Below are 13,512 nucleotides of genomic sequence, written 5' to 3' on the forward strand. Positions count from 1 at the left end.
GTAGCAAGCACTGTGATGCGTCTTTATAGATTGCTCGTACCTGACGTTAGGTGTTCGAAATGATCATGACAATGGTTGATTTTTTTGGGACGACGCGGAGGAGTACCGTAACCGGGAAAAAACGTCCGTAATGTTAGATTTTTATTTGTAATGCACACAGTGTACGACTTAACTTTGTAATAACGTACAAAAAAATAACAACATTTTTATCATTCATTAACCACGATCTCAGAGCGTGCATAATACACTAACTCTCATGCAAACAACCGCGAATGAAGTGTACCACAATAAGTTCGCACGTTACCGAATGACCGTGGGTTGTTGCGAAACCTCCAGTTTTATTTTCTTTATACCTCGAATAGAACTTAAAATTAATATTTTTATAATAAGGAATTTCGTTCCTATCCGGTGTCCCACGACACCACACATTTTTTATTTTTTTATTGCTTAGGTGGACGAGCTCACGGCCCATCTGGTGTTAAGTTGTTACCGGAGCCCATAGATATCTACAACGCAAATGCCGCCACACACCTCGAGATATGAGTTCGAAGATCTCAGTATGTATCAGAATCAGTATGGTACAAGTGAATACCGAAGTCTGTTGAATTCACAGCATAAAAGCCGCCACTTTGAGACAATAACTTTCCGACTGGTGGTAGGACCTCTTGTGAGTCCGCACGGGTAGGTACCACCGCCCCGCCATTTCTGCCGTGAAGCAGTAATGCGTTTCGGTTTGAAGGGTGGGGCAGCCGTTGTAACTATACTGAGACCTTAGAACTTATATCTCAAGGTGTGTGGCGCATTTACATTGTAGATGGCTAGGGGTTCCAGTAACCACTTAACACCAGGTGGGCTGTGAGCTCGTCCACACAACTAGGCAATAATTATTTAGTGTAATGGCCTTCCTATATAAACTGAAACCTATTAATGCTTCGTAGGGAAAATATGCAGGATTAGGTATGTTACCTAACTGCACGATTTGTTTGAACAAATTTCAGAACGTCATTGAAGAAAAATACAGACACAACACGCAAAGTACGTTCACAAATATTTAGATAAGTTTGAATTATAAGATAGTGCGTAAATGTTGCGATAAGAGCATGATGTCTAAAACGTCAAAAAATAAATCATTGCACACCTTATCTATTTCAGATCCTAAAGCGCTTTAGATTGCTTTAATTGATGTTATTACTGACTTTAACTAGACTAAGTATTAATTCGGATCAGCTGATGTAATTTTCAGATTAGTCTATCAGTAAGATCCAATTGTGCAATAGACAGAACCCTCCTCCTATATCTCGGGCCGAAGGTCTAGGGTTCAATTCCCAATTAGGGCAAACATTAATGAGACGAGCAGATCTGTTTGCTCTGTATTTGAGTGATTAATCATGTATGTATTTAAACGTTTATCAGTTGGTTATCAGTATCTTTATCTATCTTCGGTCGAAGAATTGGAAATCCTAGTTTGGGACTGATTTGTGCGTGATTCGTCTATAATTATTTATTTCTATTTACCTATAATATATTACCTTTAAATACGAGAAAAAAGCAAGATAAAGTGGGTAAGATGGTTCAATCGATATTTTATTGTGACTAGCATGAAGCTGCGGAATACGTTGATTAACATCATTATCATTATCCTGATCTTCTCCCAGTTACCTGGGGTCGCCCGATCGGCGCAACATGTTTTCTCCTTCCATACTCTTCTATCATATACCATTTCTTCGCTCACTCCCCTCTTACCCATATCGTCTTTCACGCAATCCATCCATTTCTTCTTAGGTCTATCTCTTCCTCTATATCCTTCCACATTCATAGTTAACATTTTCTTACTAACCTCATTTTCATTTCGTCTCATCACATGTCCATACCATCCCAAAAGCGTACTTCTCAGCTTCTCTGTCATGAGTACCACTTTCAGACTTCCTCTAACATATTCATTCCATATTCTATCCATTCTCGTTACTCCACACATCCATCGCAGCATTCGCATCTCTGCTGCATGCAATCGCCTGCGGAATACGTTGATACTCCCAGGAAATCAAACAAGCTTACCTCATGTAACAAGAAGAACAAGACATAGCAAAGAAACCTAATAGTCTTTAAGCAATTAGACAATCGATATCTTCGATGCGGAACTAGCTGTCTAGCGTAAAGCGCTTTGCGTCTTCATCTGCATTTAAGGCATATCTTTGAAAATATGCGACAAAAATTCTATATAAAGGCGTTTTTTAAACTGGAATGTATTGTATGTATTTTATCGATTTACTCAACGCGTAGAACATAGAAATGAAGTTTTATATATTACTTGCTTTAATTTTAACTAACGGTAAAGAAGCGGCACGGATTTTGGGGGTTTTTCCGGTGCCCTCAATCAGCCACCAACTGGCTTTCCGACCTTTAACATTAGAACTATCAAAACGAGGCCACGAGCTAGTCGTCCTCACACCAAACCCTGTCTTCGCTAAAGGGAAATCTCCAGAAAACTACACAGAAATAGATGTCCATGACATATCTTACCAAATTTGGAAAAAAGGCTTCCTTGAAACATCAAGAGGAAAACGTCAAGATCTCTTCGAACAATCTAGAGTAGCAATGGATATACTGTATGATATTTTTTCCCAACAATTATTGACCGATGAGTTCCAAGCTATACTAAAAAGCGAAAAAAAGTTCGATTTGCTAATTCTAGAAGCCATGATGAGACCGGCCAGAATACTTTGTCACGTGTTCAATGCACCCGCTGTAATCATAAGTTCCTTGGGCGGCATTGGAGATATTTATGACACAGTTGGAGCCGCAACCCATCCATTGCTGTATCCAATTGTGACGCGGCAAAAACTTTACAATCTATCGTTTTGGGAAAAGTTAAGTGAAATGCACAATCATTATACCTTTGAACGCATGTGGAAAGAGTACGACAAGAAAGAGAATGAGCTGGTTAAGAGCGTCTTTGGCTCCAATGTCCCAAATCTAAGTGAAATGGTGGATAGAATCAGCTTGATACTATTGAATGCACATTCGATTTGGGAACAGAATCGTCCGGTTCCACCGAATCTTATTTACGTTTGAGGAATCCATCAGAAGCCACAACAGGAATTGCCTTCGGTGAGTTTTAAAATGTAATCATCAAAATAAAGAATCAAAAACTACGAACACTAAAGAAACTAATCTTCGTTTGCTGCCTGATTCGTTTCTTTTATTATATTGTGATAACACAAGAAGAAGAATCATTAACTTATAAAAGTTAAGGATTCTTTAAGATTTAATATTATATTGATGGGCAAACCAGAGAACATTTCATTCTGTTACGTTACATTTATAGAGGTAAATGAATTTGGTCAACCAAATTTGCCGTCGCATCTTGTCGGATGCCCGGATCCACACTCGGTGTTTCTGGGCTCTTCAAGCACCGGTCTCTGTCCTCGTTGATTACGAAAAAGAGTTTGACGAGCGAACTAATCCATAGATACAACCCACTGAGTTTCTCGCCGACTCCGTGGCGATTCCGATCCGGTGGCAAATTTTTGCTTTTGCTAGGGCTAGTGTTAGCAAATTTTCTCAGCTCGTAAGCTCACCTACATGTCTGCGCGTAGATGAAATAGTCCCTTAGGCTACCAGCGAATAGTTAGCGGAAAGAAACTGCTGATAAAACAAATAAATGTCGTCGTGTAACTTTGAACTATTTTCATTATCTCATGTATCACATAGCCGTGTTTATATAAAACGATAATAAAATCGAAACTGGGATTGCTTTTATTCGCAGGATCTTAAAACCTATTTAGATTCATCCAAACACGGGGTAATCTACATCAGTTTTGGGACGAACGTGGTACCTTCACTGTTGCCGCCAGAACGAATCCAAATCCTGATTAAAGTGTTCTCCCAACTGCCCTACGATGTGCTGTGGAAGTGGGATAAAGATGAGCTGCCGGGAAAGTCGAAAAACATCAGGATTTCAAAGTGGCTGCCACAATCTGATCTGCTTAGTGCGTATAGTTAAAAACTACAAAAATACGACTGTCCTTTTTTGTACGTCGCCAGATCCAAGACAGATTAGATTTTCTTCAACTTACCTCATCGTCGTGTCTTTTCGTCTAGTTGCAATTATTAATGCATACAGAAGTCACAGTAGCAAATAGCCAAAAATATAATACCAGATTTTGTAATTTAATTCTTATTATCTAATTTTCTAATTTATAATTGCATTGCAATCATTGCTTCTCGCACCTCACACCTCATGGCTAGCGACTTGAAGATTTTAAAGTAAATACATTTTCAGGGCATCCAAAGATCAAAGTTTTCATTACCCAAGGTGGTCTGCAGTCAACAGAAGAAGCGATCACTGCCGGAGTACCCCTAATTGGGATGCCGATGTTGGGCGACCAGTGGTACAACGTGGAGATGTACTTGATTCATAAAATCGGATTAAGACTTGAACTGGATGAGCTTTCTGAAGAGAGACTCCGGAATAACATTGAAGAGATCATCGATAACGAAAGGTAGAAGCTTTTTTTATAAACTACATAACCCATTTTTTTTTTTTTTTTTTTTCCGTTTCCGGTGCTGGTCTCGTAAACATCATAGTATGGTTGCTCCGAAAATAACCACAAAATTAAATATAAAGAACCTAATTTTTCACAATCACATCGTTTCTAAGTGTTAAACTAAGTGACACAGAGTGTTGGAAGTCATCTTCGCGGTCTAAATACTGGAATTCACATCATTTTGAGAAGAAAACCGAAGTAATTTTGAGGTTGGAATTTGATCTCAAGAAATTCATTCGATTACAATGTTGGCACTATTGATCTGTCAAACAAAGTGACGTGACAACTGACATTGACGGCTACCAGTAAAGTTTAGTGTTGCCATTGTGAATATCCTAATCCCTACCAATTACTACTAAATTACGTTCTATCATACGCAGAAAAATGGATGAACAATTTCAACTTCTTTTTGAAAAAATGAAAATCGAAATGCAGAACCAAGCCGTTTCTATATCCAATACAATAATGGATAGAATAGACGAAAAACTAAAACTCGTCTTAGAGGAAAACAAAAAGTTAATATTTAAAGTTGAAAACTTGGAAAAGAAGATAGAGTTTTTAGAAAGAGACAAGAAAGGCAACAACATTATATTATATGGTTTGAAAGAAGGGGAAAAATCTACAAGAGAACTTATAGAAAATGCAAAAAATAAATTCCAAAAGGAATTAAATTTAGTCTTAGAGGATTACGATATAAATAAAATCTATCGCATTGGAAAACCAAACAAAGGCGACAAACCGAGACCTGTACTTGTGGATGGAAAAAGAACGAAGTTTTGAAAAATAGAAAAAAATCTAAGGAACTATTTGTCGCGGAGGACTTCTCTAAAGAAATTCTAGAAAAGAGGAAGGCATTATTACCACAACTGATAGAAGAACGAAACAAAGGGAATATCGCCTACTTAAAATTCGATAAACTCATAGTCAAGGAAGGTACAAAAGCCAAGGAAAATAGAAAAAGGGAACTTTCAGTTTCTCCGCTAACTAATGTACAGCCAAAGAAACAACAAACTGCCTCCTTTTCGAGGAACAACCGAGCGAATGCATTTGACTTGATGAGGAATCGGTCCAACTCCCTTACAACCTACCTAACAGATAAAAAATAGCAATCAGTTATCGGCGAACGGAAACTAAAACAAACACTGAACCAAAAAAACAAATTAACAAATATAAAACACTCTCCCCCAAGCCGACTGGTCCTCGTGGGGGAAAATGACCAAGACCCTCTAAAGATGGATAAAAATACCTCAAACCACTCAGATATGAATATCATAGATACGGAAAAGAGAAGAGAAATAAAGGCAAAACATATTCACATAGCAACCATCAACTGTCGATCACTAAGAACATCAGAAAAACTTAAAGAATTTGAACTGGCAGTAAAAGAAATAAAATGGGATATTATTGGGATTAGTGAAATGAGACGGTTTGGTGAGGGCATACAAGATCGAGGAAACTACATATTGCACTATATAGGCGAGACGCCTGGACTATATGGAGTTGGATTCATGGTCAGGAAAAATCTTGCAGACAATATAGAAGAGCTCAGAGGAATCTCAGAACGTATTGCAATCCTTAATATCAAACTATCTGTAAAAGGAAAAAATGAAGAATGGTCGATTATTCAGGCATATTCTCCAACTGAATCGGACAAAAAGGAAGATGTAATAAAAATAGAAAACTTCTATAATGATCTTCAAAGTACTATGGAAAGCGCTCACAAAAATAAAATTGTCATGGGCGACTTCAATGGTCAGATAGGAACACAGAAAAATGGAGAAGAATACATCATAGGAAGATATGGATTTGGCTTCAGAAGTAAAAACGGCACAAGATTAGTAAACTTTGCAACTGAAAACAAATTAAGCATTCTGAATAGCTTTTATAAAAAAAACCGCAGAAAAAATGGACGTGGATCTCGCCTAGTGGGCTTTATAAGAACGAAATCGACTACATTTTATCTAACAATCAAAAACTTTTCCAAAACATAACTATAATAAACAATCTGAATTTCAACACAGACCATAGAATGGTTCGGGTAACACTGACAGGAAGACGTCCCAAGAAACTAAGAAAATTTCACAATAAGTGTACCACTATTGAATATACAGGCAATACAGATTTACTTCTTGAAAACCTCCAAACATCACTAAAGAAAGACAGACATGGGAAAAAAGAACTTACATCAACTGAAGAAAAATACAACGGACTAATCAACCAACTAAAAACTGTAACAAGAAAAACCAACACAAACAATAAGAAAGAAATATCACTCATAACTAAACATTTGCTGCAAGAACGTAAAGAACTTATACAACAGAAGAAAAGTAAAGAAATCCGCCAAAAAATTACAGAAATAAGCAAAAAGATAAGTGAACAACTTAGAAAAGAAAGGAAAACAAAAAGACTATCTACAATAGAAAAATTTATAGAAAGAACAGGAGGAATAAAAAAGGCAAGGAAGGAACTAAACCACAAGAAAGAGTGGATACCAAGGATGAAGAAGAAGGATGGTATAACGACAGGTAACAGACTCGATATACTAAAGATTGCTACGGATTATTACCGCCATTTGTACACAAGCCAAAGATTTGAACAAACTCAAAAAGAATACAACATACCAACAGATGCAGAGCAGACACCGAAAATACTAACTATTGAAACAATGCAAGCAATTAAAACACAAAAACTTGATAAAGCACCTGGAGCAGATCTCATCACAAACGAGCTTCTAAAAACTACATTACCAGTGATTGCTCCAAAGCTTACGGATATATTTAATGAAATACTTAACACGGAAAACATCCCCGATGATTGGACTAAATCAACAATTATATTGCTCCATAAAAAAGGCGACAAAGGAGACATAGGAAATTATAGGCCCATTAGCCTGATGTCGAATATTTACAAGGTTTTTTCAAAAATTATACTTTCTAGAATTACAAATACCCTTGAAGAAAATCAGCCCAAAGAACAAGCTGGATTCCGTAGACATTTTTCAACTATAGATCACATTCACGCTTTGAGACAGATACTACAAAAATTTAAAGAATATAACAAAACTTACTACCTGGGGTTCATTGACTTTAACAAAGCATTCGACACATTAGAACACAGTTTTATTTGGAACGCACTTGAAGCACAAGGCGTCGAAACAAAATACATTAGAATACTTAAAAATATTTACACAAAAAGCACTGCTCGAGTGAAGCTAGAATCGACAGGAGACGAATTCCCTATTAAAAGAGGTGTACGCCAAGGAGACCCTATATCACCAAAATTATTTTCAGCCGTCCTTGAAATGATATTTAGGAACCTAAAATGGACAAAGGGACTAAATATAAATGGTGAAAATCTAAGTCATCTTCGCTTTGCAGACGACATTATTTTGTTATCGGATTGCCCAAAAACTCTGGAAAGCATGTTGCAACAGCTATCGAATGAAAGTATTAAAGCAGGCCTGTCAATGAACTTAACAAAAACTAAAATAATGTCAAATTCTACAAATATAGAAATAAAAATAAATGACGAGGTAATAGAATATGTACAAGAATATATATATCTTGGACAACTTATATCTCAAGAAGACTGCATGCAAAAGGAAATAGAAAGAAGAATTGCTAATACCTGGAAACGGTTCTGGTCGCTAAGCGAAGTAATGAAAAATAAAGACATGCCTATAAAACAAAAGAGAAAAGTATTTAATATGTGTATTCTTCCATGCTTGCTGTACGGGTGTCAAACTTGGGCGTTGACAGAAGAACTATCAAACAAATTAAAAATTTGTCAAAACGGAATAGAGAGAAGTACAATATGCGTAAAAAGAAAAGACCGAATAAAACTAAAAGACATAAAGAGCAAGACAAACTTTAAGAACGCATACACAACTTACAAACAGCTAAAATGGCGATGGTCTGGACATATGATCAGAGAGCAAAAGGAGAAATGGACCAGTTTAATAACTGAATGGTATCCACGAGATGGTAAAAGGAATAGAGGTAGACAGACTAAAAGATGGGAGGACGACATTATAAAAATAGCTGGTACTACATGGACGCGTACAGCAAAGGACAGGACACAGTGGAAATCTTTAGAGGAGGCCTTTGTCGAAGGACAAGCTGCGATACCACAACCACCGTTTGCCGATATTTAATTTAATTCCATAAGGAACTTAGTATTTAAGTTTTGGCATGTTTAAGTAATTTGATATAGTTTGTAAAAATAAGAACAGCAATAAAGGCTTATTAAAAAAAAAAAACCATTTTCTTGCGTTGCCGAAGATTTTATTGGAAGGAAAAAACTGCTAATCGCAACATATTTCCAGTGCACAATTAGTCAGGGCAGCGGGGCCAATGAAAACCAGTTCTGAACCTCAAAACTAAAGATTGCAAAGTTAAAATTGTTTTTCCGGTAATTAATAGCAAAATATGCTAATTCACTGTTCATTAAATAAAATATCATGTAATTACTGAGTGTTGTTCTGACGTCATAATAACACACTAAGCTCGGAGTTATCTTATAGTCATAACTCATATCTACTTATGAGTTATCATCATCATCATCTTTGTAAGCATTGTGTGGATTTGGATATTTAGGCTTTTTTTATGATTGAAAGATTAAGGGTGGCCCGGAGGCCTTTCCAGTTTCACCAGGACAGGTGGGTGAGCAACGGCTCGGCTAGGAGGGGTGAGAATAGCTAAGAGCTGACCGAGCGCCTCAGAAGGAGATCTAACAACTCAAGAGCAGCTGTTTCACTAATGACTCTCTACCGGATCGGAGTCGCAACCCACTGGGAAGATCCGGCGAGAAACTCAGCGGGCTGATGCATGGGTTAGGTTGCTCGTCGAACTCTTTGCCAAGTGCGACGAGTACTGAAGGCGTCTAATGGAAAGGCTATTGGATCTAATGGATCCGTAAAGACGTGTCGAGGCGTCGACGGTAACTGGCTTCTGCGTAATCAGGATTCGGGGAGTAGTCAGCCGCAGCAACGATAAGCTTATTATCATGACGCATTGTCTTATCGAAGTAACGTTCTGACGTTGACTTCATGTGTTTTCGAATTGATTCAAGGCCCAGGTCGTCATGTAAGTCCACGTTCCTCACGAACCCCAAAAGTCTGACGGCTAACCTGCAAAAACGGGATTGTAGGGATTAGAGGGTGTCTACGTGTGTGCGGGCCGCGTGAACGAGCACCACACTCGCGTAAGTCATGACGGACTTATGCAAGTTTTGTAAAGTGTTACCTTGTTCCGAAGGGACATTGTACTCCGCTTACAGATCATGAGGTAGTGTCTGCCGAGAATAAACGTGGCATGGTTGTGGACTGATTTTATATGTGGGCGAAATGTCATAGATGCATCCTGGGTGACACCCAGGTGCTTGACCTTCCTCTCCCAGGGCATGGACTGGCCGAAGAAGGTGATCGGGGGTGTGAGATTCTTCCTCCTAATTCGGAGGGAAATCCGTGTGTGAGTGGATATTTAACCTACACGAGAAGGTACCGTAGTCCTATCTAGCTATGCCCAGACACTATTTCGCGTTCCAATTTCAAAGGTGGGTCGGCCGTCGAAAAGTACAATTGACATTTCGACCTAATCTCTCAAACTGAGACATAATATTGAAATTATGATATTTATCAGCAACTCCATCTTCTTCTTCAACCCGTGTCCACCCAATACTGAATGTAGGTCTCTTTATATGGACCCCATTCTATTTGGTCTCTTGCCTTTTGCATCCAGTCCCTATCAGCTACTTGGACCAGGTCATCGATCCACCTCATTGGCTGTTTGCCCACGTTACAACCGGTACTTTTGTACAACATCAAATGGGCCCTAAGCCCGTTGAAGGATCTATGTATTTTTTTTAATAGAAACGGTGTCGCTTGCACCTTTAGGTATGTGTCTAATCAAATTAAATACGTATGAATACGTATCAAATGAAATACGTACTCAACAAATGTTCACGATTGATTTCCACGGTGAAGGAATAACATCGTGTAATAAAAATCAAACCCGCAAAATTATAATTTGCGTAATTACTGGTGGTAGGACCTCTTGTGAGTCCGCACGGGTAGGTACCACCACCCTGCCTATTTCTGCCGTGAAGCAGTAATGCGTTTCGGTTTGAAGGGTGGGGCAGCCGTTGTAGCTATAATTGAGACCTTAGAACTTATATCTCAAGGTGGGTGGGGCATTTTCGTTGTAGATGTCTATGGGCTCCAGTAACCACTTAACACCAGGTGGGCTGTGAGCTCGTCCACTCATCTAAGCAATAAAATATATATATATAGTATTTACATACCTATTACTGGAAACTAATCGTGTTAAAGTGTAGATTTTCCTAGATAATACCGAAATATGCATAATTTATGTTCCAGCTATCGTCAGAACATAGCTCGTCTCCGGAGCCAGATGTACGACCAGCCTCAGAGCTCATTGGAGCGCGCCGTGTGGTGGACGGAGCACGTGCTGCGTCACGGAGGAGCCAAGCATCTCCGAGCTGCCGGCGCCAATCTCTCCTGGTCACAATACTTGGAATTGGAATTAGTTTCAGTATTACTCATTAGTTTTCTTATAACACTAACGATTTTGAGTTACATTATATTGTATTTATGGAGGCTTCTACGTACTTACAAAGATATAGTTAAAATTAAAAGATCTTAAAAATTGTGTTCGCTTTCATTATGTAGTCTCAATAATTAGACATCAATAGCCTAGAGTAATTTTTCCCGGCAGCAACACCCTTTTTTGTCTTCTTCTATTGTTCTCATCGCTTCATCCAAATCAATCTTCTGTGAGGGTTTCTTTTTTTTTTCATTTTCGGTAATTTGAAAATCTTCTTTCCTCTTATTTCTTGTCTTCACAAAATTCTATTCTTCATAATATTCTTCATAATTATATTTCTTCATATTTTATTCAGCTACTCTCGTATTTTACGTATGTTGCAAAATTTTAACTCCTGGCTAAGGGTCGCCATGTATTGGAGTGTTGTAGGTGAAATAAATGAGAACTGTTCAAGTCGACAATTCGTGTAATACTGTCATAATTTAGTGTGTGCAGTTACAAATATAAGGTTAGGCGAGCTGCACACTACAATCGTCAGAACATAGCTCGTCTCCGAAGCCAGATGTATGACCAGCCTCAGAGCTCATTGGAGCGCGCCGTGTGGTGGACGGAGCACGTGCTGCGTCACGGAAGAGCCCAGCATTTCCGAGCTGCCGGCGCCAATCTCTCCGGGTCACAATACTTGGATTTTTTTTTTTTTTTTTGACTTGTAATTGGAATTAGTTTCAGTATTACTCATTAGTTTTCTTATAACACTAACGATTTTGAGTTACATTATATTGTATTTATGGAGGCTTCTACGTACTTACAAAGATATAGTTAAAATTAAAAGATCTTAAAAAAAAATTGTGTTCGCTTTTATTATGTACGTATCACATCAATAGATTAGAGTAATTTGCCTATCGCTGTTTTCAAAACATAATATTAGAAGAAGGACATGTACCACTCAGGAAAGACTTAGATTACTACGTAAGACACAATGCTTAACCCATAGACAAAGCCCACTGAGTTTCTCTCCGGATCTTCTCAGTGTGTTGCGTTTCCCATACAGTCGTAGATTCTGGAAGCACTGGTCTTGCTAGGGCCAGTGTTAGGAACGCTCCCGTTTCTCATCCCATGAGCTCGGCTACTAGTTAACGTTATGCTGAAATGGTCTCTCAAGACCATCAGCTTAGGTAGGGAAAATAGGCACAACAATATTGATAATTTGTCTTGAATCACGTTTATTTTAATTCCGTACAGAATGCACCAGTTACTTATACAGCATATAGCAATCCCGAAGCCAGAGTTGCTATAACCAACATCAATAGGCCATCTCCACTATTCTCGGAATCTCGCCTGCTTTGTCCACATAAACCTTTTTTTTTATGGCTTAGATAAGTGGACGATCTCACAGCCCACCTGGTGTTAAGTGGTTACTGGAGCCGATAGACATCTACAACGTAAATGCACCACCCACCTTGAGATATACGTTCTAAAGTCCCAAGTATAGTTACAACGGCTGCCCTACCCTTCAAACCGAAACGCATTACTGCTTCACGGCAGAAATAGGCGAGGTGGTGGTACCTACCCGCGCGGACTCACAAGCGGTCCTACCACCAGTAATTAAGCAAATTATAATTTTGCAGATTTGATTTTTATTACATGATGTTATTCCTTCACCGTGGAAGTCAATCGTGAACATTTGTTGAGTACGTATTTCATTAGAAAAATTGGTACCCGCCTGAGGTTCGAACACCGGTGCATCGCTTCAACACGATGAACCGGACCTCTTATCTTTTAGGCCACGACGACTTCAAAATTTACGAACCCTTTTGCATCTTGTTTGCTATTTGCAATGTGAGTCCTTCCGTGTGTCGTCTGCCAATTTGAATTCAACCGAAATGAAACAAAGCCGCTGGACGCAACTTCTCGGGATCCTCAGTCCACTGAAAAAATCTCAGTAAATGTCCACCATTTTACTGAGATTATATTTCATCCCATATCATCTCATCTCATTTCATTTAATTTCATCCCAGTTGATTAATGTCTCAAATTAATCGTCTTCATTTCATTTCATGCCATGTTTCGTATTAATCAACTTAATTTCATTTCATAGTATCATATTTCATAAAATAAAAAAAATATAGAAAAGATTAGGCTGTATGGTATGATACCTTTGCCTTTCCATTTGGAAAAATAAAACTACTACTACTACTGAATTCAACCGAGATTTTGATGTTGCCTCTCAAAGTCACCTGAGGTATTTAATGATTCGCTTATAATTATCTTAATATTGTGAAATGTGTAAATCATTAATTTAGGTACAGAGCCCTATTATATAAAAGTGCCTCAGTCAAACAAATTAATTTGCGTTAGGCAGCGGCTTGGCTCGGCCCCTGGCATTGCTGAAGTCCATGGGC

General features: G+C 38.3%; 1 protein-coding gene and 2 long non-coding RNA genes across 3 annotated transcripts in view; 1 reads left to right on the forward strand and 2 right to left on the reverse strand.

The window, feature by feature from the left end:
• LOC149499730 (uncharacterized) overlaps positions 1 to 13,512 on the reverse strand; it is a 255,114-nt gene that overhangs the window by 101,699 nt on the left and 139,903 nt on the right. The window lies entirely within an intron of this gene.
• LOC114246853 (UDP-glycosyltransferase family 36 member E1) lies at positions 2,210 to 11,215 on the forward strand. Its single transcript, XM_089739178.1, is given in 4 exon segments — positions 2,210 to 3,108; positions 3,767 to 3,989; positions 4,283 to 4,502; positions 10,924 to 11,215. Coding segments are annotated over 4 exon segments (1,548 nt in total). The 5' UTR covers positions 2,210 to 2,289; the 3' UTR covers positions 11,210 to 11,215.
• LOC149499735 (uncharacterized) lies at positions 8,809 to 10,936 on the reverse strand. Its single transcript, XR_016325568.1, has 2 exons — positions 10,848 to 10,936; positions 8,809 to 9,675 (listed from the first exon to the last, which is right to left on the reverse strand). It is a non-coding gene; the product is annotated as an uncharacterized LOC149499735 (long non-coding RNA).

This window comes from Bombyx mandarina, chromosome 28, assembly GCF_030267445.1.
Source record: "Bombyx mandarina strain Sakado chromosome 28, ASM3026744v2".
NCBI classification, from domain to species: domain Eukaryota; kingdom Metazoa; phylum Arthropoda; class Insecta; order Lepidoptera; family Bombycidae; genus Bombyx; species Bombyx mandarina.